This window comes from Palaemon carinicauda, chromosome 9 (genome assembly GCF_036898095.1).
Source record: "Palaemon carinicauda isolate YSFRI2023 chromosome 9, ASM3689809v2, whole genome shotgun sequence".
Taxonomy (NCBI): Eukaryota; Metazoa; Arthropoda; class Malacostraca; order Decapoda; family Palaemonidae; genus Palaemon; species Palaemon carinicauda.
In genome coordinates this window covers 101,590,414-101,617,615 of record NC_090733.1, presented here as the reverse complement: position 1 = coordinate 101,617,615, position 27,202 = coordinate 101,590,414, and the positions used below count along the sequence as shown (strand labels likewise).

At 43.1% G+C, this 27,202-nt stretch overlaps 2 protein-coding genes across 4 annotated transcripts in view; both read left to right on the top strand.

Moving 5' to 3' along the window:
* Positions 1–27,202, top strand: part of LOC137647028 (obg-like ATPase 1) — a 242,122-nt gene that overhangs the window by 56,504 nt on the left and 158,416 nt on the right. The window lies entirely within an intron of this gene.
* Positions 25,077–25,717, top strand: LOC137646569 (uncharacterized). The gene is made up of 2 exons (XM_068379679.1): positions 25,077–25,178; positions 25,475–25,717. Exons 1-2 carry the CDS (start codon positions 25,077–25,079, stop codon positions 25,715–25,717), a joined length of 345 nt encoding a protein of 114 aa, XP_068235780.1.

Below are 27,202 nucleotides of genomic sequence, written 5' to 3'. Positions count from 1 at the left end.
CTCTCATGCTCCTCCTGCCTCCGCTGAGCTGGTTCGAGCTGGTCGAGTTCTTCTTCTTCAAATTTCCATGAGTACGTGGTTCGCTGAAGGGTGCTTTTTATAAATACAAGGATCATTCTTGAAACTCCAGGGGAAAGTAATTATAAAGAAATCCTACTGTCTGGCTTATAAAAATTATTATATATACAAAAAAATTAAGTGGCGTATAGTGATGTTCAATAACACAGAAAACAATCCTAGCTAAACAGACTTATAAATAGGTACTGAGATGTAAATAGCAATAAGCTAAGATCAATGAGTTACGTAAATTAAAGTTACTTAAATACAAACCAATTGTGGTTAAACATCCAAAGCTTCAAGAGCATTTGGAACAGAACGCAACCAAGTGCTGTTTTCTTAAAAATTGTCGACGGCCGGTTGCAATATCAGAGCATTGTACTGTGAGCTCAAGGAAATGAGATAAAATCATCTACAGAGGAATGAGGTGATGAAAGGTAAAGCATTACAGGGGAATGATGGACATGTTAGCAGCAATGAATATTTAAGGGTATAATAATTTAGGTTACAAAGGAAACAAAAGAAAAATGAGATGCGCAAAATCCAGAAAACAACAAACAAAAAATAAAAATGGAATAACGGGGGTGACTAAAATAAAGCTTGGAAAGAATTTCCACAGCAAGAATTGTAGGTGGGCCATTATTAAGGCAGCACTCCTACACGTACTATAGTTGGGCGCCAGTATGACGTCACGTCCCGGCGCCATCTTGTCATTCTTTCTCTAGTAGCCCACCTAGCTCGGTGTTTTCCCTGTGCCTTTCGCTATTTTGGATTGCTTTTACTACTATGATGCTTTTTCCAGCTTCATCTGCCTCTGGAAAGTTGAGTATTATCTCTAATTTGTATAAATGTAAGCTCTTGCCAGTTTTCTCTTCGATTAAAGTCGTAATTAACATAACAAGAGCTGTTGCATAACCGGATGGCGTCTTGGACGCGATCGTTCTTATGCATGTGCCATTTAGTTAGCCAGAACGACATTCCCGGTATATTTCGCTTTAATAAATTTAGCTATTTAGCAATTTTAGCTAGGAAATTGTATATTATGCCGATTGTACCATGGATATGGCACTTTATTTACCGAGCCCCACCACTGCTAGGCTTCCTAGCCTAGGCACCTACATTTACTCTCATGCATGATATAGTTTTCCTAGTGTGATAATTTATTGAAGCTTTAGGCAATATTTTATACATATAAGATTTTTGGGCTCAGGCCATGTCGTCCTGATGGAAGTTCCTTCGTTTGTAGCTTCCTAGGTTATATTTGACTACAGTGATATATCCCAGAGAATTTACCAAAGGTATCCAGAATTCTAACTCCTGGAGCGAATATCCCTTAAAATTTTAAAAGGGGATATTGCGTAATATCAGAGGACGTATTCTTGACACGTCGCATAGCTATCTACACCCCTAATAGCGTTTTCGCTTCGAGGGGGAAAAGTGGCAAGAATTATAGGAGAGTCGTTAATAAGGCAACGCTCCTACTGTACTGTAAATAGGCGCCAACTCGCCACCGCGCGGCGCCACCTAACCATTCTTTCCCTTGTAGCTTTGCTGACCGGTGTTTATCCTGTGTTATCTCTCGCTATTTTGGACTTATTTCGTTGCAATGATGTCTTCACTAGCCTCATCTGCTTCTGGAAAGTTAAGTAATATCTTTGAATTGTGTAAATGTAAGCTCTTGCCAGTTTTACTCTTCGATTGAGATCGAAATTAACGTAACAAGAGCTGTTGCCAGCCGGATGGCGTTATGGATGCTGTCGTTCTTTCTTGTACATTTAGTTAGCCAGAACGACTTTCCCGGCATTATTCGCTTTAATAACTTTAGCCATTTAGCAATTTAGCTAGGGATTTTTATATTATGTCATTGTTGTCGTGGAATTGGCTAATTATGATCAAGCCTCACGAGTGCTAGGCTTCTCAGCCTAGGCACCTGCACACTTCATGCATGATATAACCTTTCTGGTAAAGTTTTATTGAAGCTCAGGCAATATTTTATACAATTAAGATATTACTGCATAAAAATTTTCCTCTTCCAAGATAGTATACGAGAGAGTTTCGGTTAACGATTCTCACTGCGCCTAGGCTACTTGCCTAGGGGCTTTAGTATACTTTCATACATGTCCCCAATTGCTCTTGTATTGTCTTTTAATGGGAGACTGACACCTCCTATACCTTTTAAGTCGATACTAATCTCCTGGTGAGATTTAAGAGCAATTCCTCCTCCCTCTGATTAGCCTAGGCTATCCTCGGTTAGCTTTGCTTTGAACTGAGTTCTGGCAAATCTTTACTGGGGTGTTCCGTTTCTTTCTCTTAACCACTGAGTCGGTTTTGAGCTTAGAACGGGACATCAGAGTAGAATGTCTGTGTTTGGCATCCGACCGTCTTGGTGAAATGATTTCCCAAGTCAGGTTAGATTCCCTTTACAGGAGGCTAGACCTCCCTAGTCCATACCCTGGAGGTTTTATATGACAATTCCTCCTCCCATGGCTTAGCAGACAGTCCTGTGCTGGTAGATTTTAGGCCAAAGAACTGATTTCTTCCACTGCCTAAGATCTCTGGTACAAGATTCTGTTCCCTTGTGAGACTGCGTCCTGTGTGCCGCCTTCTCGCTTAGGCTAACCCAACCTGGGGAATTAAATTCCCCAACTATGAGGTTGCCTTCTATGGGATCAGAATCGCTCAGGTTAGGTAGTGCCTTCGAGTATTACCTCACCTATAGGACCCTTGCCCCTCCCCCGCTGTCCCTTTTGTGTTGGCCTAGCCATCACACACCCTGGCCGTCATTCTACATTCGACCCTATGGGTAGTCTGAAGAATTGGCCTGAGGTTCCCTGTCTGCCGCCGGTTGAGCCGGCTGCCGGCAGGAACCCTCATCTTTCTTAGAGTGTACTTCAGTCCTCCCTTGGACTGCCTTCCATAGCCCTACTTCCAGTATGGATGGGATATGGTTGGATGGAAGCCCGAATACATTCCCCCTTCCATATGAACCCTCATTCCGGATGAAGACCGGCAAGGCTGAGCCTTTGCCTTCCCCCATCCTCACTTTTCCTTTATCTTACATTAACCCTGGGCCGACTGCCGGCAGCCATGTCGGACGTCTGTCCGCCGGCAGTTTGCTCTGCCGCCACTTGCCATGGGCCGCCGCTGATTGGCGACCCAACGGCAGTAGGCACACCCTGACCGGGTGCCGGCAACTATGTTGTCTGCCGGCAGCCGGCCACCCAAAGTCTAGACATTCCCCGCCGGCAGCCGGCCACCCAAAGTCTAGACATTCTCCGCCGGCTGCTGGCGGGTCCTACTTGATAGAGGGATCCTTCGGCTGCTGGCGGCAGAGCAGCTGCTGGCGGCAGAGCAGCTGCCGGCGACTTGCCGCCCATTATCCTGAAGGCAGTGCTTACCTTCAATAGCGCAGAACATTCCGGCATATGCCGGCAGGCACGGCAGTACTGGTGGCATGCTGCCGGCAGTCAGTGCTGTAGCCCATACAATTTTTCCAACCTACAAGGTGCTTCATGGGCAGCCTATTGTGAGACCATCACATCTAAGAGAGTGATTCTCTCTGCTTTTTAATGGTTAACAACCATTACCAAAAATCCCCAATATTGAACCTAGAAGATAGTGTGAAGAAGCCACTTTATATCAGAGGATATTATCTTCCCATAAATTCGTTAAGAATTTAGTATTCAATATTGAAGGAGGTCATAGCAATGGGCTGGACAGGAGACACATGTAGGTGTCTTTTCCTTTTTCTAGCTTACTATATCCTAAGCTGAATAATATTAAAAATATGTATGATGAAATCTGAGAATTTCACCGAATACTTATATGCTTTTCTTTCTTTACAGGAGGAACATCCCGAGTGCAGGAACAACTTCTGCAGGGTCAGCAGTAAGAACTTCTGCGGCCATGAAATGTGCAGGGCCCATGCTCGCTGCGCAATCACCAAGGGGTCTCTCAAGTATTGGGACCCACAGGTATGTACCATTTGTGACAAACTGGTAAAGGAGGCTTTTGATGATCAAAAGTCTACAGAGTCAAGGGATGCAGCAAGGGATACGCTGCAAAAATGGGTCAGAGGTTTTCAGAAGAACAGCTCTGGCCCATATCTTCCTAATGAGAGGATGACGGACTGTTTATTCCCTAGGGCATCTTCGGATGCAATCCTTCCCCAGGCTCAACCTGAGATTCCCCTTGTCCAGATTCCAGTAGAATCTGATGTATCGGATGCCTAGAAGGGAATCCAATTAGAAGACAACATGTCGGTTGTCTCAGAGGAGACTGAGAATAATCTCCTAGTAAAAGAACTGGAACAGGAGGCTGACGTACCTCCTGAAGGCGAAATAGAGAAAGCCAAAACGATTTCGGTGTCATCAGCTATGGTGGACGGGCCGGTGCCTTCGACTTATTCTTCTGCCCCCCAGTTAGACTCGATCACTAGTACGTTGCACTCGCTCTTGTCCATGGTCCAGGACATGCAAAAGAAATCATCCGAGAAGGAAGCCTCTCTTCGGACGGAGATGCATCAGCTCGTGGCAACGCGTTTAGCCCCGAAGAAGCTAAACATCAAGGATCTCCCCGCCTTCTCTGACATGAATCCTTGGAGGTATGCAGAGCATATGCCGATGTCAGGGGGGAAGATCTTCCTCTCCGAGAAACTGGGCACTGTCCCAGTAGATGAAATAGAGTTCTGGCCCAGCAAAGGGGCCTATCCGAATTGCTATGTCCGCCTGAGGACGGAACCTGCGTCCAAAGAGGAGACAGAGCTGAAAGAGGTCATCGTTCTTGACCTCCCCAAGGCCCAGGCCTTATTTACCAACACCTTGAAGGAGAGGGCCTTCACTATTTCCAAGGTGCTGGCTCTCAGCAAAAAACACCCTTCCTTTATTGCTGATCCCTCTCGTGCCTTCCCCTTTATGGACAAAGGGTTTAAGGCAGCTTTAAAGGCGGTTGAGGCAGGAAAACCTTGTCCTACACTTGAGGAGCGTAGATCCTTTTCCCTCGCCTTTCCATCGGATGATGCAGACTGGAAGGACGTTCACAACACCTTCACAGTCGGGAAGCTGGAGGCAGACATTGCCGGACGACAGTTTGGTGAAGACCTCCCGAAGTTGTCGGACTTTCTCCTGCGCAGGGAGCAGGAGACAAAAGAACGTCTTGCCGCCTTTGCGTCTCTGCAAACTGGGCTAGAGACAATGGCAAGCATTGCAGACACCTCAGACATGTACATGGTCTTCGCCAAAGCTCATTTGGCGACTGTCATCAAAGACCTGTACAATTTCATTAAAGCCCGAAGGGCTTGCAGGGAGTTCGTGTTCGCCTTGGGTGCGGTGAGGCACAAACCAAGGAAGCTGATAGCCTCCAACATCTGGGGAAAAGACCTCTTCCCAAGTGAAGTGGTCAAAGAGGTCGTGGACGAAGCCGCAACGGAGAATAGGAATCTCCTCTCCAAGTGGGGCTTGTCCTCCAAGAGAAAGTCTTCCGCTGATGAGGGTCCCCAGCCAAAGATTAAGACAAAACGACCAAGAGTGCGCAACCAACCACCACCTTCCAGCTGGTGCCCCAAACGGTGGCGACCCAGTTGCCCGTTTTCACCCCAGCTTTTGAAAGGCAGTCAACGACCTTTAGGCCGAAGTCTCGAGGTTCCTTTTGAGGATCCTCTAGACGCCCCTTCAGATGTAGGGGCAACAAGGGTGGACGTGGCCAAGGAGGTAAATCCTCCAACCAGCACTCAAAGTGAGATGCTACCGGTAGGAGGGAGACTTCTCCTTTTTCGGGATCGCTGGACCTTCGATCCCTGGGCCCACAGCCTATTATTATTATTATTATTATTATTATTATTATTATTATTATTATCCAAGCTACAACCCTAATTGGAAAAGCAAGATGCTATAAGCCCAGGGGCTCCAATAGGGAAAAATAGCCCAGTGAGGAAAGGAAATAAGGAAATAAATAACTGAAGAGAACAAATTAACAATAAATCATTCTAAAAAAAGTAATGTCAAAAGAGATATATCATATATAACCTATTAACAACGTCAAAAACAAATATGTCATATATAAACTATAAAAAGACTCATGTCCGCCTGGTCAACAAAAAAGCATTTGCTCCAACTTTGAACTTTTGAAGTTCTACTGATTCAACAACCCGATTAGGAAGATCATTCCACAACTTGGTAACAGCTGGAATAAAACTTCTAGAGTACTGCGTAGTATTGAGTCTTATGATGGAGAAGGCCTGGCTATTAGAATTAACTGCCTGCCTAGTATTACGAACAGGATAGAATTGTCCAGGGAGATCTGAATGTAAAGGATGGTCAGAGTTATGAAAAATCTTATGCAACATGCATAATGAACTAATTGAACGACGGTACCAGAGATTAATATCTAGATCAGGAATAAGAAATTTAATAGTCCGTAAGTTTCTGTCCAACAAATTAAGATGAGAATCAGCAGCTGAAGACCAGACAGGAGAAAAATACTCAAAACAAGGTAGAATAAAAGAATTAAAACACTTCTTCAGAATAGATTGATCACCGAATATCTTAAAAGAGTTTCTCAATAAGCCAATTTTTTGTGCAATTGAAGAAGACACAGACCTTATATGTTTCTCAAAAGTAAATTTGCTGTCGAGAATCACACCTAAAATTTTGAAAGAGTCATACAAATTTAAAGAAACATTATCAATACTGAGATCCGGATGTTGAGGAGCCACCGTCTTTGACCTACTTACAATCATACTTTGAGTTTTGTTAGGATTCAACTTCATACCCCATAATTTGCACCATGCACTAATTTTAGCTAAATCTCTATTAAGGGATTCACCAACCCTAGATCTACATTCAGGGGATGGAATTGATGCAAAGAGAGTAGCATCATCTGCATATGCAACAAGCTTATTTTCTAGGCCAAACCACATGTCATGTGTATATAGTATGAAAAGTAATGGGCCAAGAACACTACCCTGTGGAACACCGGATATCACATTCCTATACTCACTTTGGTGCCCATCAACAACAACTCTTTGAGATCTACTACTTAAAAAATCAATAATAATGCTAAGAAACGACCCACCCACTCCCAACTGTTTGAGTTTGAAAACAAGGGCCTCATGATTAACACGGTCAAAGGCAGCACTAAAATCAAGGCCAATCATACGAACTTCCCGACCACAATCAAGGGATTTCTGTACTGCATTGGAGATTGTAAGAAGGGCATCACATGCTCCAAGGCCTTTACGAAAACGAAATTGCAAACTAGGGAATAGATGATTACCTTCACCAAACCTATTAAGACGTTTTGCCAGAAGACGTTCAAAAACTTTAGATATTATGGGAGGTATGGAAATTGGGCGGTAATCAGTGGGACTTGAGCTACCACAACAAACAAATTTACATAGAGGAAAAACATTACCAATTCTCCAACAAGTGCTAAAAGCTCCTCTTCTTGCTAACTTGCGCAAAATAACAGATAACTTTGGAGCTAAGAAATCTGCTGCCTTTATAAAAAAAAAAAGGAAAAATACCATTTGGGTCTACACCTCCATAAGCATCAAGGTCCATCAATAGAGCTTTAATCTCACGAGATCGAAAAGCTAAACTAGTTAGTTTAGCCTCAGGAAAACAGGAATGAGGAAATTCAAGTTTTTCATTACTCTGTTTACTGTCAAAAACATCAGCCAAAAGGGTTGCCTTTTCCTTTGGACAGTGAGTGACTGAGCCATCTAGTTTAAGTAAAGGAGGAACTGTTGCATCTACACCAAAGAGTGCAGATTTAAGGGTAGACCACCATTTATGTTCCTGAGTTGTACCAGAGAGGGTTTCTTTTATGATTAAATTGTACTCCTTTTCAGTTGAGGCATAAACTCTCTGAGCAAAAGCTCGAAGCTGAGTATAGTTGTTCCAGGTCAAATCTGATCTGTTACCCTTCCAAAGGTGATAGGTCTCCTGCTTCTCCAAATAAGCACGTCTACAATCATCATTGAACCACGGTTTGTCCTTCATTCAGTACCTTAGCACACGAGAAGGGATACGCCTATCAATTATGTTGACTAGATTCTCATTCAAAGGGACAACAGGATCTACACTATTATATAATTGTGACCAATTCAAGCACAAAAGATCATGCAAAATCCCATTCCAGTCTGCTTGGGATTTCATATAAATTTTACAGGAATATGATATATCAGGGACAGGCTGTTCAGTCTTCACTAATAATGAAATCAAGGCATGATCAGAAGTCCCGACTGGAGAACCAACCTTACTAGTTATAACGCCAGGGGAGTCAGTGTATACAAGGTCCAAGCAATTACCAGACCTGTGAGTAGCTTCATTTATGATTTGCTCACAGCCTGATTCAGAGGCAAAGTCTAAAGCTCTTAAGCCATGGCGATCGGTAGGAGAGATAGAACTTAACCACTCCCTATGGTGAGCATTAAAATCACCAACAAAGACAAAAGAAGCCTTTCTATCATCTTGTATCTTAGCCATAATGGTAAGAAGACAATCGAAGATAGAATCATCCATGTCTGGATTCCGGTAGATCGAACACAAATAAAAGTTGTTATGCCTGCCACAAACTTTTATTACCTGAATCTCATGACATCCACATTGATAGCAGGACTTATGAGAAGCAGGGTACTCGGTCCTAATATACACCGCCATTCCCCTGGCCCTAGGAATGGCATCACGTTTCAGCATTATTGGCTTCTTAAAACCTGTTATAAGGAGCTCAGATGAGTGCCTCATATTAGAAACCAAAGTTTCTGAGCACAAAAGAATATCATACTGTCGGGACGCAACTGTAAGGTCTTGGATATTTGCATGAAGACCACGAATATTGCAATACAGAAGACGACATTGACGAAATCTAGGACGTACTGGTCCCGGATTTCGCTCAATGTCTCCAAACAGCATAAGAATTAATAGAAATAAAAAAGAGACATCATACTTAAAAACTAGATTAACAAGAATTATAACAAAAACAATATGTACAGAATAATAAAAAAAAGTGATTGATGATACCCATAGACTATAGTAAAAAGTCGGAAAAACTGGTCAACATGGAGGAGCCGATACACCATGCAAGGCTAAATACCCTCCAAGATAGCCACTTCAACTGAAGGGAGGATAGTAAGGATGGTTTTGAGAAGAAAAAATCAGAAAAAGGAAAAGACAACCTCTTGATAAACCACCAGGCATCTATGGCCCTTCTATTAAGCCTGCCCAACACACCATTTCGAAAAAACAAGAGGAAGAAAAAAAAATAATAAGATAGAATAGTGTGCCCGAGTGTACCCTCAAGCAAGAGAACTCTAACCCAAGACAGTGGAAGACCATGGTACAGAGGCTATGGCACTACCCAAGACTAGAGAACAGTGGTTTAATTTTGGAGTGTCCTTCTCCTAGAAGAGCTGCTTATCATAGCTAAAGAGTCTCTTCTACCCTTACCAAAGGAAAGTACACTGAACAAATTGCAGTTCAGTAATTAACCCCTTGGGTGAAGAAGTGTTAAGTATCTCATTGTTGTCAGATGTATGAGGAAAGACGAGAATATGTAAAAAATAGGCCAGACTATTCTGTGTAGGTGTAGGCAAAGAAAAAATAAGCCGTGACTAGAGAGAGGGATCCAATGCATTACTGTCTGGCCAGTCAAAGGATCCAATACCTCTCTAGTGGTAGTATCTCAACGGGCGGCTGGTGCCCTGGCCAACCTACTACAGTTAAAATCAAGAATGGACTAGGGTGGAGTTGGAATACAACTCCACCAAACTTCCCTCAATTCTTCCAACACTCAACCCCCATATTGGAAGAATATGTTCAGGAACTCTTGAACAAGAGAGTTATAAGGAGGGCGAAGTCCATCAAATTCCAAGGAAGGCTATTTTGTGTTCCGAAGAAGGACTCGGAAAAGCTCAGAATCCTTCTGGACTTATCACCACTCAACAAGTTCATAGTGAACTACAATTTCAGAATGCTGACGCTTCAACACATAAGGACCCTTTTGCCCAAACAGGCATACACAGTCTCCATAGACATGACGGATGCATACTGGCACGTCCCCTACCTAGGGTTCAAACTACAGAAAAGACAGTACATCTTCAGAGCCATGCCCTTCGGTCTAAACATAGCTCCATGGGTATTCACTAAGCTTGCGAATGCAGTCATTCATCAATTACACCTAAAAGGAATTCAGGTGGTAGCCTACCTGGACGACTGGCTGGTGTGGGTAGCATCCAAGGAAGAGTGCATGTAAGCCTCCAAGGAAGTGATCCAGTTCCTGGAACACCTAGGATTCAAGATCAACTTGGAAAAGTCTCGACTATCTACAGCTCAGAAGTTCCAGTGGCTGGGTGTCCACTGGAACTTACAGTCACACTGCCTTTCCATTCCATCAAAGAAGAGGAAAGAGGTAGCGGGATCTGTCAAGAGACTTCTTCAATTCACCAGGATATCAAGAAGGCAACAGGAGAGAGTGTTGGGGTCCCTCCAGTTTGCCTCAGTGACAGATCCGGTATTGAGAGCACAATTAAAAGATGCATCAGGAGTTTGGAGAAAATACGCATCAAACGCTTGAAGATATCTAAAGAGACCGATACCAAATCATCTGCGATCCCTACTCAAGCCATGGTCGGAGGCCAAGAACCTAAAGAAGAAGGTACCCTTGCAACCGCCTCCACCGTCAGTCACCGTTCACACGGATGCCTCAAAAGAAGGGTGGGGAGGTCACTCTCATCATCGGAGAGTCCAAGGAACCTGGTCTTCCCTCTTCAAAACTTTCCACGTCAACTTTCTGGAAGCCATGGCAGTTTTTCTCTGACTGAAGAAACTGAAACTTCGCTGCTCAATCCCCATCCGACTGGTTCTAGACAGCGAGGTTGTAATGAGATGCCTAAATCAACAGGGCTCAAGATCGCCTCAAATAAATCAAATAATATTGGCCATCCTCCGACTAGCAGAGAAGAAGAGATGGCACTTGTCAGCAGTCCACCTTCAAGGGTTCCGCAATGTGACGGCGGACGCTCTATCCAGGGTCAACCCGATAGAGTCAGAATGGTCCCTAGACGCAAGATCATTCTCCTTCATCTTACGCAAAGTCCCAGGACTGCAGATAGACCTCTTCGCAACGAGCGACAACAAGAAGCTATCCCGGTATGTAGCCCCGTACGAGGATCCTCTAGCGGAAGCGACGGATGCAATGTCTATAGATTGGAACAGATGGTCCAAGATCTACCTGTTCCCTCCAACCAACCTTCTGCTGAAAGTCCTCGACAAACTGAGATCCTTTCAAGGGACAGCAGCGATAGTGGCCCATAAGTGGCCCAACAGCATTTGGTTCCCTCTGGTAACGGAACTACGCCTGAAGCTGATCCCGTTGCCGAATCCAGTTCTGACTCAACAAGTGCAGAAATTGACTGTCTCAGCTTCATCACAGAAAACCCGGAACCTTCATCTCAGGATTTTCTCACCTTAGCAGTCAAGAAAAGGTTCGGAATTTCTAGGGACAGTATTAACTTCTTAGAAGAATACAAGTCAAAGTCAACAAGAAGACAATATGAGTCTTCCTGGAAAAAATGGGTCGCCTTTGTCAAGGCAAAGAAACCTAAGGAGATTTCTACCGATTTCTGTTTGTCCTTCTTCATCCATCTCCATGAACAAGGTCTAGCAGCCAATATGATCGCTACGTGCAAATCTGCCTAACCAGACCAGTGCTTTACGCCTTCCAGGTAGACTTCTCTAACAAAATCTTCAACAAGATTCCAAAAGCCTGCGCTAAACTTCGGCCCGCAGCCCCTCCAAAGCCCATTTCATGGTCTCTGGACAAGGTTCTTCACTTAGCATCAACTCTGAACAATGAAGATTGTTCTCTAAAAGACTTCACTCAAAAGGTGATATTCTTATTTTCACTAGCCTCGGGAGCCAGAGTTAGTGAAATAGTGGCCCTCTCGAGGGATGATGGCCACATTCAGTTCACAGACTGCGGAGAACTAAAGCTCTTTCCGGACCCAATGTTTCTTGCCAAGAACGAGCTGCCCACTAAGAGATGGGGTCCCTGGAGAATCTGCCCTCTGAAGGAAGAAGCATCCCTCTGCCCAGTGGAATGCCTAAAGGTCTATCTTCGTAGAACTTCAGACTTTAAGGGAGGCCAGCTTTTCAGGGGAGAAACATCAGGTTCAACGTTATCCTTGAAACAGATAAGGGCAAAAATCACCTATTTTATTCGCAGAGCGGATCCAGATAGTACACCCGCAGGTCATGATTCGAGGAAAGTAGCCTCGTCTCTGAATTTCTTTCAGACTATGTCGTTTGAAAGCCTTCGCACTTATACTGGATGGAAGTCATCCAGAGTCTTTTTCAAACACTACGCGAAGCAATTACAGGAAATAAAACATTACGTGGTGGCGGCAGGTAGTGTACTAAAACCTGCCGCTTGATTTCTGCAAAGAACAGTGCACTATTTGGGACTTTTAGTGAAGGGTGTACATGATAGACTCTTAAGGTATATCATGTTGAGTGATGTGTCTATTGATGACACTATAGACTGTTCTAACTACACAGGTGACATTAAGCATAATAGACTAACACATGTGCCATGCATACTTATATGCATAGTGTTCCTTGTAACAACAGAATACATAGTGAAATTTTGCATATTTCCCATAGAGTGGCTTGTGTTTCCTTTTCAGGTGAAACTTATTATATTTCTGTTATTACTAATTATGCTTTTATGCAGATTTGTTCAGCGTAAAATGTAATTGATTATTACAACCATGGTTTCTATTTTCTATTGTAATAAACAATAGTAGGAATCTTTGCATCTCATTTCGCCCCAAATATTCTAAACTATGAATAAAAGTCAAAGCGTCTTTTGATCCTATCAATATTTAGGAAAACATTGGGAACTAAGGTTATTACTGTTCCAAGCAAACAGGTAAGGACTGGTTGTACTAAACTGTTTATCTTACTGAATTAAGGTTTCCTACATGTATATAAACCTGTCTGTCTCTATTAACAACCAGACTCGGGAGGTATCAGTAACCTACACAGGTCAATACCATCTAAGTACAAACTATGCTTTATGTATATGACGACACTAATATACAAACTGTTTGCGAGACTGTTCCTTGAACTCACAATCCTCGGGTTTTTTCCTAGTCTACCCAGACTCTTCCCTGTAGGGGGCAGGAAGCACTGACATATTCTATGATCAGTTGAATGATGTATAACGGTAACATCAAGTGTCTCTAGGTCCAGAAGACCAGAGGAAAATTTATCTCGAGATGAACGGCACTATTGAAAATCCGCAGATACATTGATGCTCTGGTGAACTTCCATCAGGACGACATGGCCTGAGCCCAAAAAATGGATTTTGAGCGAAGCGAAAAATCTATTTTTGGGTGAGGTAGCCATGTCGTCCTGATGGACTCCCCTCTTTTTGACAAAAGGATAATGAATCCCTCCCTAATGTGGCGCTGCGCGGTGGCGAGTTGGCGCCTATTTACAGTTCAGTAGGAGTGTTGCCTTATTAATGGCTCTCATATAATTCTTGCCACTTTTCCCCCTCGAATCGAAAACGCTATTAGGGGTGTAGATAGCTATGCGACGTGTCAAGAATACGTCCTCTGATATTACACGATATCCCCTTTTAAAATTTTAAGGGATATTCGCTCCAGGAGTTAGAATTCTGGATACCTTTGGTAAATTCTCTGGGATATATCACTGTAGTCAAATATAATCTAGGAAGCTACTAATGAAGGAACTTCCATCAGGACAACATGGCTACCTCACCCAAAAATAGATTTTTCGCTTCGCTCAAAATCCGTTATTACTGCATATAAATTTTCTTCTTCTAAGATAGTATACGAGAGAGTTTCGGTGACCGATTCTCACCGCTCCTAGGCTACTAGCCTAGGGGCTTTAGTATACTTTCATACATGTCCCCGATTGCCCTTGTATCATCTTATTAAGTGGAGACTGACACCTCCTATTCTTTTTAAGACGATACTAATCTCCTTGGGAGATTTAAGAGTAATTTCTTTCCCTTTGAGTTAGCCTAGGCTAACCCTAGTCAGCATTACCGTGAATTTTATTCGGGTAAATCTAGGCTAGGGTGTTTCTGTCTCTTCCCTCAACCGCAGAGGTTGGTTTTGAGTTTAGGACAGAACATCGGAGTATTCGTCTATGATCGGTGGCCGTCTGGCATGGTGAATTGAATTTCTAAGTCAGGTTAGGCTACCGATGCAGGAGGCTAGACCTCCCTAGGCCTCACCTGAAGGCATTATATGATATGATGCCTCTTCCCTGTGGCCTAGCAGACAGTCCTGTGCCAGCAGAACCTAGCTGAAAAATTGAATTCTTCTCTTGCTTAGGGTCTCCGACACTAGACTCTGTTCCTAACACCTGAGACAGCGGCTTGGGTGCTGCCATCTCATCCTATTAGGCTAACCCCAGACTAGGGATCGAATTCCCTGGCCCCTTGGGGTTGTCCTTACACTGGAATGGAGTCTTTTTAGGTGAGGTAGAACCTGCCGGCTACTACCTTACCTACAGGACCCTTACCCCTCCCCTTGCTGTCCTTTAGTGATGGCCTAGCCTTCACACATCTTGGCCATCATTCTACAATCGACCCTAGTGCGGGTAGATTGTGGGATTGGCTCGGGTTCTCTGTCGACTGCTGGCTGAGCCGGCTGCCGGCAGAGATTCCCCTACCCTATCGAGTGTTCTTCAGTCCTCTTTTGGTCTGCCTTCCATAACCCTGCCGGCTGGTACCAGCCGGGTTGTGGCTGAATGGAAGCCCGAATGTAATTCCCCCTTCCATATGAACCCTCATTCTAGATGGAGGACTGCAAGGCTGAGCCTTTGCTTCCCCCTCCCATCCATGCTTTCTCTCTCTCTTACCAAGTATCCTGGGCCTAGCTGCCGGCGTCCATGGCGCCGCCGGCAGACGGCAGGACTGTGGACCGCCGGCAGCCGGCAGGACTGTGGACCGCCGGCAGGTTGCACTCCCGCCGAATGTTATGGGTTGCCGACGGTCGGCGACCCAATGACAGCCAGCATACACCGGCCGGCTGCTGGCAGCCGGTCGAATGCTTGTCTGACGACATATCACTCCCCGCCGGCTGCCGGGGGGACCGCCGAATGTCGGTGACACCCTGGCTGCTGGCGGCATGCAACTGCCGGCAGTCTGCCGCCCACTACCACTAGAAGGCAGTACACCTTCTTCTTAAACCCAGGAACTACCATGCCGGCATACGCCAACAGGTACTACAGTATATGGCCGTGGAGTGGTCAGTAAAGATTGCGATATTGATTATACTGCAATAAGTAAACGACTGTACGGTCTGTACGGTAGCCCATACATTTTTCAACCTACAAGGTGTTTCATGGGCAGCCTATTGTGAGACCACTTGATAAAGAAAGCGATTCTTTCTTTTTAAAAATTCAGTGATCACTATATTCAATCCCCAATATTGAATTCCTGAAGACGGTGTTATGTTACACCTTTAAATATCCTGAGGATAAAATGTCTTCTTTTAATAATTCTATATTAGAATGCCCGAGATTCAATATTGAAGGAGGTCATAGCAATTGGCTGAGCAGGAAGCACATGTAGGTGTCTTTCCTCTTTCCTTTCTAGCTTACCTATCCTAAGCTAAAATATACATAACATTGTATGATGAATTTTGTGAGATAATTCACCGAATACTCATCCGCCTTTCCTCTCTTTACAGGAGGACTATCCCGAGTGTGGGAACCACTTCTGCAAGGTCCGCAGTAAGAACTTCTGCGGCCATGGAATGTGCAGGACCCACGCGCGCTGCGCGACGACGAAGGGCTCTCTTAAGTATTGGGACCCCCAGGTATGTGACGTATGTTCCAATGTGGTTACTGAGGCTTTTGATGATCAAAAGTCGACTGAGTCAAGGGATGCAGCAAGAGAGAAGCTGCGTAAATGGGTCAGGGGTTTTCAAAAGAATACCACTGGCCCATACCTTCCTAACGAAAGGATGAGAGCTTGTCTTTTCCCTAGGGCATCTTCGGATGCAGTTATCCCTCAACCTCAAGCTGAGATCCCCCTCGTCCAGATTCTGATAGAGTCTGAAGTTTCGGATGCCATGAAGGACATCCAGCTAGAAGACAATATGTCAGTAGTTTCCGAGGAGACGGAACAGAGTCTTCTAGCAGAAGAGCAGGAACAGCAGTCTGTCTTACCTCCTGAGGGCGACGATGATCGAACCGAAATTATTTTGGTTTCATCAGCTCCGGTGGCTGAGCCTGTCCCGTCGACCTCCTCTGCCCTTCAATTGGACACGATAAGTCACACCTTAACATCTCTCCTGTCTATGTTTCAGGACATGGAGAAGGAGTCGTCTGAGAGAGAAGCTTCGGTTCGGACTGAGATGCACCAGCTCGTGACTACCCGTTTAGCTCCGAAGAAGCTAAACATCAAGGACCTTCCCCCTTTCTCGGACGTCAACCCTTGGAGGTATGCTGAACACATGTCTATGTCAGGAGGAAAGATCTTCCTCTCCGACAAGCTGGGTACAGTCCCAGTAGAGGATATCGAGTTCTGGCCCAGCAAAGGGGCGTATCCTGACTGTTACGTTCGTCTGAGGACGGAACCTCCCTCGAAAGAGGAGACAGAGCCGAAGGAGGTCATAATACTTGACCTCCCCAAAGCCCAGGCTTTGTTCACCAGTACCTTGAAAGAGAGGGCCTTCACTAGCTTCAAGGTATCGGCTCTCAGCAAGAAGTACCCATCCATCATTGCTGCTTCTTCCCGTGCCTTCCCCTTTATGGAAAAAGGGTTCAAGGCAGCCTTAAAGGCAGTTGAGGCAGGGAAACCTTGCCCCACACTCGAAGAGTGTAGGCCATTCTCCCTTGCCCTACCATCAGATGATGCAGACTGGAAGGATGTCTATAGCACCTTCTCAGTCGGGAAGCTGGAGGCTGACATTGCCTGACGTCAGTTCGGAGAAGACCTCCCTAAGTTGTCGGACTTCCTCCTGTGCAGGGAGCAGGAAACGAAGGAAAGACTTGCCACCTCTATGTCTCTTCAGACTGGCCTAGAGACAATGGCAAGTGTTCCAGAAACCCCAGACATGTACATGGTCTTTGCCAAAGCTCACATGGCAACAGTCACCAAAGACCTGTACAACTTTATTAAAGCCAGACGGCCTTGTAGAGAGTTCGTGTTCGCCTCAGCTGCGGTGAGACACGAACCAAGGAAGCTGATAGCTTCCAACATCTTGGGAAAAGACCTCTTCCCAAGCGAAGTGGTCAAAGAGGTTGTCGACAAAGCTGCCACGGAGAATAGGAATCTTCTCCAAAAGTGGGGCTTGTCGACCAAAAGAAAGTCTTCATTAGAAGAGGGTCCCCATCCCAAAAGGAAAACTAAGCGACCTAGAGTGCCCTCTCGCCCACCTCGACAACAACAACTTCCCGTGGCCACGGTGTCCCAGACGGTGGCACAACCACCTACCACATTTCAGCTGATGCCCCAGCAAGTAGCAACACAGTAGCCTGTCTTCACCCCAGCATTTGAAAGGCAATCCACGACCTTTCGGCCGAAATCTCGAGGTTCCTCGAGACGCCCCTCTAGAGGCAGGGGCAACAAGGGTGGATTTGGCCAAGGAGGCAAGTCCTCCAACCAGCACTCAAAGTGAGATGCTTCCGGTAGGAGAGAGACTTCTCCTGTTCCGGGATCGTTGGACCTTCGATCCCTGGGCCCACAGCCTAATCAAGAACGGACTGGGGTGGAGTTGGAACACAACTCCACCAACTTTCCTTCAATTCTTCCAACACTCAACCCCCATTCTGGAAGAATATGTCCAAGAACTCTTAGACAAGAGAGTCGTAAGGAGGGAAAAGTCCGTCAAATTCCAAGGAAGGCTGTTTTGTATTCCGAAAAAGGATTCAGAAAAGCTCAGACTCATTCTGGACTTGTCACCACTCAACAAGTTCATAGTGAACAACAAGTTCAGGATGCTTACTCTTCAACACATACGGACCCTACTGCCCAAACAGGCATACACAGTCTCCAGAGACATGGCGGACGCATATTGGCATGTCCCGATCAATCGACAAGTTTCCTCCTACCTAGGATTCAAGCTGCAAAAGAGACAATACGTCTTCAGAGCCATGCCCTTCGGACTAAACATAGCCCCAAGGGTATTCACAAAGCTTGCGAACACAGTCATTCGTCAACTACGCCTAAAGGGAGTTCAGGTGATTGCCTACCTGGACGACTGGCTGGTGTGGGCAGCATCCGAAGAAGAATGCACGCAAGCCTCCAAGGAAGTGATCCAGTTCCTGGAACATCTAGGATTCAAGATCAACCTGGAAAAGTCTCGACTATCTCCAGCTCAAAAGTTCCAATGGCTGGGTGTTCACTGGAACTTACAGTCACACTGCCTCTCCATTCCATCAAAGAAGAGGAGAGAGATAGCGGGATCTGTCAAGAGACTTCTTCAATCCGACAGGATATCAAGGCGGCAACAAGAGAGAGTTCTGGGGTCTCTCCAGTTTGGCTCAGTGACAGACCCAGTGCTGAAAGCACAATTAAAAGATGCATCAGGAGTCTGGAGAAAATACGCATGAAACGCTTGAAGAGATCTAACAAGACCGATACCAACTCGTCTGCGATCACTTCTCAAGCCATGGTCGGAGGCCAAGTACCTAAAGAAGAAGGTACCCCTACAACCACCTCCACCTTCAGTCACCATTCACACGGATGCCTCGAAGGAAGGATGGGGAGGCCACTCTCACCAACGGAAAGTCCAAGGAACCTGGTCCTCCCTCTTCAAGACCTTCCACATCAACATTCTGGAAGCCATGGCAGTTTTTCTATCGTTGAAGAAACTGAAACTTCGCTGCTCGATCCACACCCGGCTGGTCCTAGACAGCGAAGTGATAATGAGATGCCTAAATCGACAAGGCTCGAGATCGCCTCAAATCAACCAAGTGATGTTGGCCATCTTCCGCCTAGCGGAAAAGAAGAGATGGCACTTAGCAGTTCACCTCCAAGGGTTCCGCAATGTGATGGCGGACGCTCTATCCAGGTTCACCACGATAGAGTCAGAATGGTCCCTAGACGCAAGATCATTCTCCTTCATCTTATGCAAAGTCCCAGGACTGCAGGTAGACCTCTTCGCAACGAGCGACAACAAGAAACTACCCAGGTACGTAGCCCCGTACGAGGATCCTCTAGCGGAAGCAGTGGATGCGATGTCCATAGATTGGAACAGATGGTCCAGGATTTACCTGTTTCCTCCAACCAACCTCCTGCTGAAGGTCCTCAACAAACTGAGATCCTTTCAGGGAACAGCAGCGATAGTGGCTCACTGATAACGGAACTACGACTGAAGCTGATCCCGTTGCCGGATCCAGTTCTGACTCAACAAGTGCAGAAGTCGACTGTCTCCGCTTCATGACAGAAAACCCGGAATCTTCATCTTATGATTTTCTCACCTTAGCAGTTAAGAAAAGGTTTGGGACTTCAAAGGACAGTATCAACTTTTTAGAAGAATACAAGTCGAAATCTACTAGAAGACAATAGGAGTCTTCATGGAAGAAATGGGTTGCCTTCGTCAAGGCAAAGAAACCAAAAGAGATCTCAACAGATTTCTGATTATCTTTCTTTATTCATCTCCATGAACAAGGTTTAGCAGCCAACACGCTCTGTACGTGTAAATCTGCCTTGACTAGACCCCTACTATATGCCTTCCAGGTGGACTTCTCAGATGAAATCTTCAACAAGATCCCGAAGGCCTGCGCTCGACTTCGGCCCGCAGCACCTCCGAGGCCCATTTCTTGGTCCTTGGATAAGGTTCTTCATCTAGCCTCTACCTTGAACAATGAAGATTGCACACCCGCAGATCATGATCCGAGAAAAGTTGCTTCATCTCTGAACTTCTTTCAGAACATGAGTTTTGAAAGCCTTCACTCTTATACCGGATGGAAACAAGTGCAGGAGATTAAGCTTTATGTGGTGGCAGCATGTAGTGTACTAAAACCTGCCGCTTAAATTCTGCAAAGAACAGTGCACTAATTGGGACTTTTAGTGAAGGATGTACATGGTTTCCTCCTACGGAGTGACATGTTTAGTGAAGTGTCTAAGTAGTGACACTATGAAATGTTCTAAGTATAAAGGTGAAAGAAGCATAAAAGACTTACACATGTGCCATGCGTATAACTACGCAAGTGTTTACGAACTGTAATGACAGAAATGAGAAATAATGAAATATTACGATATTTCCTTTACAGTGGCTTCACGTTTCTTTTCAGATGAAATAATTATTTCTGTTATTACTATTTTATTATGCTTTACACAATATTTCCAAAATTTTTCTTTAATTTTATATTGTATTATAAAATGCACCATTATCCTTGCTATCTATTGTTTAGCAATAAACACATCTTTGAATTTTGCGTCTCATTTCGCCCTAAAAATTCTAAACATTCTATATAAATAAATGTGTCAGAGCACTTATTATCCTAGTATTTGGAAAATTTATTCTGAACAAATACTATATCTGTTCTAAGCGAACAACCTCACAATTATGCGTTATTGTATCAAGTATCAGTCCCTGGTAATGACTGATTTTATATCTGATTGCTTTACTGACTGTACAAATTTCCTACACGAATAAAAATCTGTCTACCTTGCTTACAACACACCAAGTGGACCAGGGGAGGTGTCAGTAGTCAATACATACTTTGTTCCTTTCAGAATACAAACTATGTTTTACATGTATATGATGAGACCAATATACAAACTGGTTTGCTAGATTGTTCATTGAACTTACAATCCTCGGGTTTTTTTTCCTAGAGTCTCCCATGACTCTTCCCTGTAGGGGTCAGGAAGCGCTGACATAGTCCATGATCAGTTGAAGGGTGTATGACGGTAACACCATGTGTCTCTAGGTCTAGATCAGAGGTTCTCAATGGGGGTGAAATTCACCCCAGGGGTGAATTCTGGGTTTTTAGGGGGTGAATTGTGACAGAAGTAAGTTTATGGGTGAGGAGAGCAATTATAGGTTTTGGCGTATCTGGCCTGTCAATTGGGCTGGGATTATATCCTGTGTTGGCCAAGGAGAAATGGATTAGACAGTAATATACAAGTTACCACCCAAGTTAATCCTAGGATTGGAAAAAGTACTGAGGAAGAGACAGATGACTAAGGAATTAAGTAGGCCCTAAGAAAATTACTTGGCAACCCCAAGGCTGGGAACTCCTGGACTATAAATAACTGAGAAGCTAATAACAATTTCAAAGGCCCGTGCCAACAACAAGAGTTGGCTATAATACTCCAACAACAACAACATAACAATTTCAGTCTTGAATTGTCATCAGTAAGTGACTGAGTGAGCCTTACTTCCAGGATTGTATCCTCCAGCCTCTAAGTAAGTAAGTACAATAATTTTGTTTCTTCCACTGACTATGCATGCATGTGTCCGTGTTTTCTGTTTTTAGTTTTTATAATCATTTTTAATGTCATTTATTTCAGTAGATGGGGATTTTAGGCTTCTTCTGAGATTTTGGTATTCTTCTGAAAATATATAGAATGTAAAAAAGTATCAATAATAAAATACAAAAATATACAAAATTATTTAAAGATAAAAAACTAACCTAATAATTGTAAAAAAAAAAAAATATGAAATTATTTAGTTAAAAAACCAACAAAAATCTAAACTGTAATAAGTATTTTTTAAACTAAATCTTAAATTTATTATGTTAGGAGTTTTATATAATATTAAAAAAAAATTCTTAATATTTTTTTATATTATTCTACATATTTTAAGAAGAGTACCAAAAATCCCATAAGAAGCCAAAAATCCCCATTTACCATTTTATCTTTTTAGCGCCACTGTATTTTTGCGTTTTTTTTTTTTTTTTTTAGTATTTTGTTGGTCGTGCACTCACATTGGTGACTGTGCTTCTCTAGTCTAGTTTTTGTGATATTAACATGGACCATAATCTCCCATATTTGTACATTCTACACAGTCTTTTTTGTGCTTCACTGTCATTATTTACTTCTTAATGTCAGTCATGTTGTTGATTGAATAAACAATGGATAAGTATATCACATTTTGTCTGTAAGATTAAGCAATTAATAGTTTTACCCTTTCTTGTTTTTATTTACAGAATTCTGAGCACATTGTGAGTATCAAAAAAAGAAAGTACGATCATTCATATATTGAAAATGGATTCACATCCATCATCATCAATGGAGAAGAAAGGCCCTAATGTGTTATTTGTAGTAAAGCTTTTACAAATGATTCTATGGAACTAGCAAAGATGAGACAACATTTGTAAAATGTTCATCCTCATCACATAAACAAGAACAAAAACTTTTTTGAACGCCATGGGAATGCTCTCAAAAAGATGAGGCTGGTTTCAAGAGAAGAATTTAAAGAGAAAAACCTTAAAGTTACTGAAGCTTCCTATGTCGTAGCACTTGAAATGACACAGCAGAAAAAAAAAAACATACAATTGGGGAGAATTTGATCAAGCCTTGCGCTCTCAAAATGGTGGAAATTGTGTTGGGAAATAAAATGAAGAAAAAAAATTGCACAAGTTCCATTATCTAACAGTACTGTTACAAGGAGGATAAGTGATATGGTCACTGACATCAAGGATCAAGTTGTCCAGAAGATCAAGTCTTCAGCATTTGGCTTATTTTCAATTCAACTTGGTGAATCAACTGATGTGCCATCATGTTCCCAGTTGATGGAGTTTGCAAGGTGTGCACACTCAGATTTATTTAAGGAGGAGTTTCACTTTTGTTCCCCTCTTGAACTAACTACCAAGGCCTCTGATATTTTGGAGAAAGTTTCATCTTTTTTGAAACAGAAATTCTCTCGTGGGATAATATCAGTGGGTGTTGTACAGATGAAGCACCAGCTATGTTAGGGACAAAATCAGGATACCAAGTATGTGTGAAAAAGCGAGCTCCTAAAGTGAAAGGCATTCATTGTATGATCCATCGTCAGGCACTAGCCTCAAAAACACTTCCTGCTCCGCTAAAGGAAGTTTTGGATCAAACAATTATAATTGTAAATCTCGTCAAAGGAGGGACACTCAAATCACGACTTTTTAAGCAGTTATGTACTGATAAGGATGCAACCCATCATTCGCTTTTTTTCACACAAATGTTCGTTGGCTGTCAAGAGGAAATGTAACGGAGCGAGTATTTGAGCTTAGAGATGAGCTCAAATTGTTTTTTGAAGTGCAAGGTAAAACAGAATATCCTGCCTGGCTGAGTGATGCGGAATGGATCATGCGTCTTGCCTATTTGGTTGATATATTTGAGCAACTGAATAAACTGAATCTTCAGATGCAAGGAAGGAATATAAACATTATAAAATTCGTAGATGCCTTGAAAGCTTTCATGAGTAAGCTTGAAAATTGGAAGAGAAGGGTAAATGGAGATAATGTAGCAATGTTTGGGAAACTGTCATCTATTCTTGATGTTTGTGGTGAAGACAAGGTGCTTCCATAATTTGCAAAAAATTAAATTTTGCAGCATTTGACAACACATGAAAATGAATTCAGACGATATTTTCCTGAACTTAGAGATGATGAGTTGGATTTAGTCAGAAATCCTTTCAAACTGTCAGTTGAAAAAGTTTCTGATGATTGTCAAGATGAGGTTTTGGAGTTAAAAACTGATTCGGGTGTAAGAGATATGTTTGATGAGAAATCAATGACAGAATTTTGGCCTCTGGTGTGCGATTCCTACCCAAAAGTGGCAGAAATGGCTATCCGTGTATTACTTCCGTTTGTATCAACATATCTTTGTGAGTCAGGCTTTTCAACTCTTTTACAAATTAAAAGGAAGCATCGCAGTAGATTAGAGGTACACAATGACCTGCGTTTTTGCCTTTCAAGCACTCATCCGCGTATCCCAGAATTAGCTAAGAAAAAACAATCACAGGTTTCGTCAATCATGAACTGTAATCTTCTAAATAAAATAATGAGAGGTTTATATCTTGTTACCCTACCGAACTTTCTGTTTATTGCATTAGCTTCAGTTTGGCCAGTTAAGTAGTTATAAATTGAAAAAAATACTATTTTACTTTTATTCAAGTTTTATATATCAATCGATAGTTTCAATTTGCATATAATTTGTAATATTCTATTATGAAAATAATCCATGTAAAACTGTAAATGTATATATTTTGAAAACAAAAAAATAAATGGATTTTTAATAATATTTGCATATTATTTGCAGTGCACTTTTTGAGACCGACAATTTTGGAAGATGGGAAATGGGGGGTGGGGTGGGGGGGGTGAATGACATCATTACAAATGGTGAAAGGGGTGCATGGGCAAAGAAGGTTGAGAACCCCTGGTCTAAATGACCAAGGAAAATTTATCTCGCGGTTATTGACACTATCGGAATTCCACAGATACATTAATGCTCTGGTAAACTTCCATCAGGACGACATGGCCTGGGCCCAAAAAACGGATTTTGAGCGAAGCGAAAAATCTATGTTTGGGTGAGATAGCCATGTCGTCCTGGTGGACCCACCCTCCTTTTACAAAGGATGAATGAATCCCTCCCAAACGTACTGTATCTGTAGCACCTCGCTAACGCTACAAAGAATGACAAGATGGCACCGGGGCGTGACGTCATACTGGCGCCTAACTATAGTACGTGTAGGAGTGTTGCCTTAATAACGGCCCACCTACTATTCTTGCCACTTTCCCCTCTCGAAGCGTAAACGCTATTAGGGGTGTAGATAGCTATGTGGCGTGTCAAGAATACGTCCTCTGATATTATGCGATATCCCAAAAGGCGAAAGCCAGGGATATTCGCCCCAGGAGTTAGAATTCTGGATACCTTAAGTAAAATTCTCTGGGATATATCACTGTAGTTAAATATAACCTAGGAAGCTACTATGAAGGAACTTCCATCAGGACGACATGGCTACCTCACCCAAAAATAAATTTTTCGCTTCGCTCAAAATCCGTTTTATGGATCTGGAGAAAGCTTATGATATAGTTGATAAGGAAATTATGTGGAATGTGATGAGGTTATATGGAAATGGTGGAAGGTTATTGCAAGTAGTGAAGAGTTTATGCATGGACAGTAAAGCATGTGTTAAGATAGGAAATGAAGTGAGTGAGTGGTTTCCAGTGAGAGTGGGACTGAGACAAGGATGTGTGATGTTGCCATGGTTGTCCAATTTGTTTGTTGATGGGGTTGTGAGAGAGGTGAATGCTCGAGTGAATGAAACTGATAGATGTGACTGATCATGAGTGAGAGGTGAATCAGTTGTTGTTTGCGAATGATACGGTATTGATGGCAGACTCAGAGAAGCTGGGTTGATTAGTGACAAAGTTTGGGAGTGTGTGTAAGAAAAGAAAGTCGAGACTTAATGTGGTAAGAGTAAGGTTATGAGATACACGAGAAGGGTACTGGTGCTAGGTTGAATGGAGAGTTACTTGAGGAAGTAGTTCAGTTTAAGTACTTGGGGTCTGTTGTTGCTGCGAAAGGTGAAGTGGAAGCAGATGTACGTTGGGAAGTGAATGAAGAAGGTAAAATGTTAGGGGCAGTGAAGGGAGTGGTAGAGAATAGATGGTTGAGAATGAATGTAAAGAGAGTTCTGTATGAGAAAGTGATTGTACTAACTGTGATGTATGGATCGGAGTTGTAGGGAATGAAAGTGATAGAGAGACTTATCAAATGTGTTCGAGATGAAGTGTCTGAGGAGTATGGCTGGTGTATATCAATTAGATAGGATTAGAAACGAAGTAGTGAGGTTGAGAATGGGTGTAAGAAATTAATTAACAGCTAGAATGGATATGAATGTGTTGAGATGGTTTGGCCATGTAGAGAGAATGGAAAATGACTGTCTCCTGAAGAAGGTAATGAAAGCAGATTTGATGGGAGAAGTACAAGAGGAAGGCCAAGGTTTGGCTGGATGGATGGAGTGGTGAAAGCTCTAGGATATAGGATTGATGTGAGAGAGGCAAAAGAGCATGGTAGAAATAGGAATGAATGGCGAGCGATTGTGATGTAGTTCTGATAGGCATTCCTGCTTCCTCTGGTTGCCTTGATGACCGCTGAGGTAGCAGCAGTAGGGGTGGTTTCAGATGCTGATGCTTCATTTGTGGTGGATAACGCGCAAGAGGGTGGACTGTGGCACCTTAGTAGTACCAGCCAAACTTGGCCAAATCATTTTTCAGGGTGGGAGGAGCTAAGAAAAGGCAAGTTCCCCTTTTCTTCTCTTTTTTTTTTAATGTTGGGTACCCCCCAAAAATTAGGGGAAGTGGCTTAGTAGATAGATGTTTTGTTGCCTATGAAATTGTTAATGTCCAGTTCATTATTCTTGTAAATTTCAAGGAAAACAGGTATTTGGTAGATTTTGCACAGAACTTGTCCTTTTATTGATTGATTTACGCGATTTGTTGAGAATTAGAAGTCTGAGATTGTTTGAGAAAATTAAAGTAGTTTCCTCAGAGTTGATTTTGATTTATTAATTACTACACACATACTAAGGAAAGTAAGCTAAATAAAACAATTAAGGTAAGATTGATATAAGCAGGTGCTCTTTTTAAAATGCTCCTAAGGGTGAATATCCTCATTTCGAACTACTGTACTGTGGAAAGAACTGCAGTATGCAAAGATTTTGAGGCTGCGAGACTTTCGAATCTGTGGATCAAAGTGTACAGTCAAAACCAAAACTGAATGAAATGCTATTAATATTAGAATGACTATGGAGGGGCAGTCAGGTTAGGTTCGCCAAGGACCAGAATTACTAAACTAAAGGAGGATTCACAGAAGTTTAGTAAAGGAAGCAAGTGATGTCAAAAGCTTAGGAAAGCTCATCACCATTGGAAGATGTTTGAACTTATGTTATACAAGGGGGGGGGGGGGGCTGTCAATATCATTGTCATCCCCATTATAATACAATAGCCTATTCTTACCCAGCTTTCCCCTGAACTAACAGCAAGATTCCTTTATCGTTTAGAACTTGATTGGCACTAATTTAAAATACTCTTCCAAGAGGTACCGAGAGTGAAACATAGTTTTTACGATTATTTAAATCACAGTATTACCTCCAGCATAATACACAAAGGGAACGTGGATCACGACCTTCCAGAACTAATTTCCATTTTCACGCAATAATTGCTCAAAC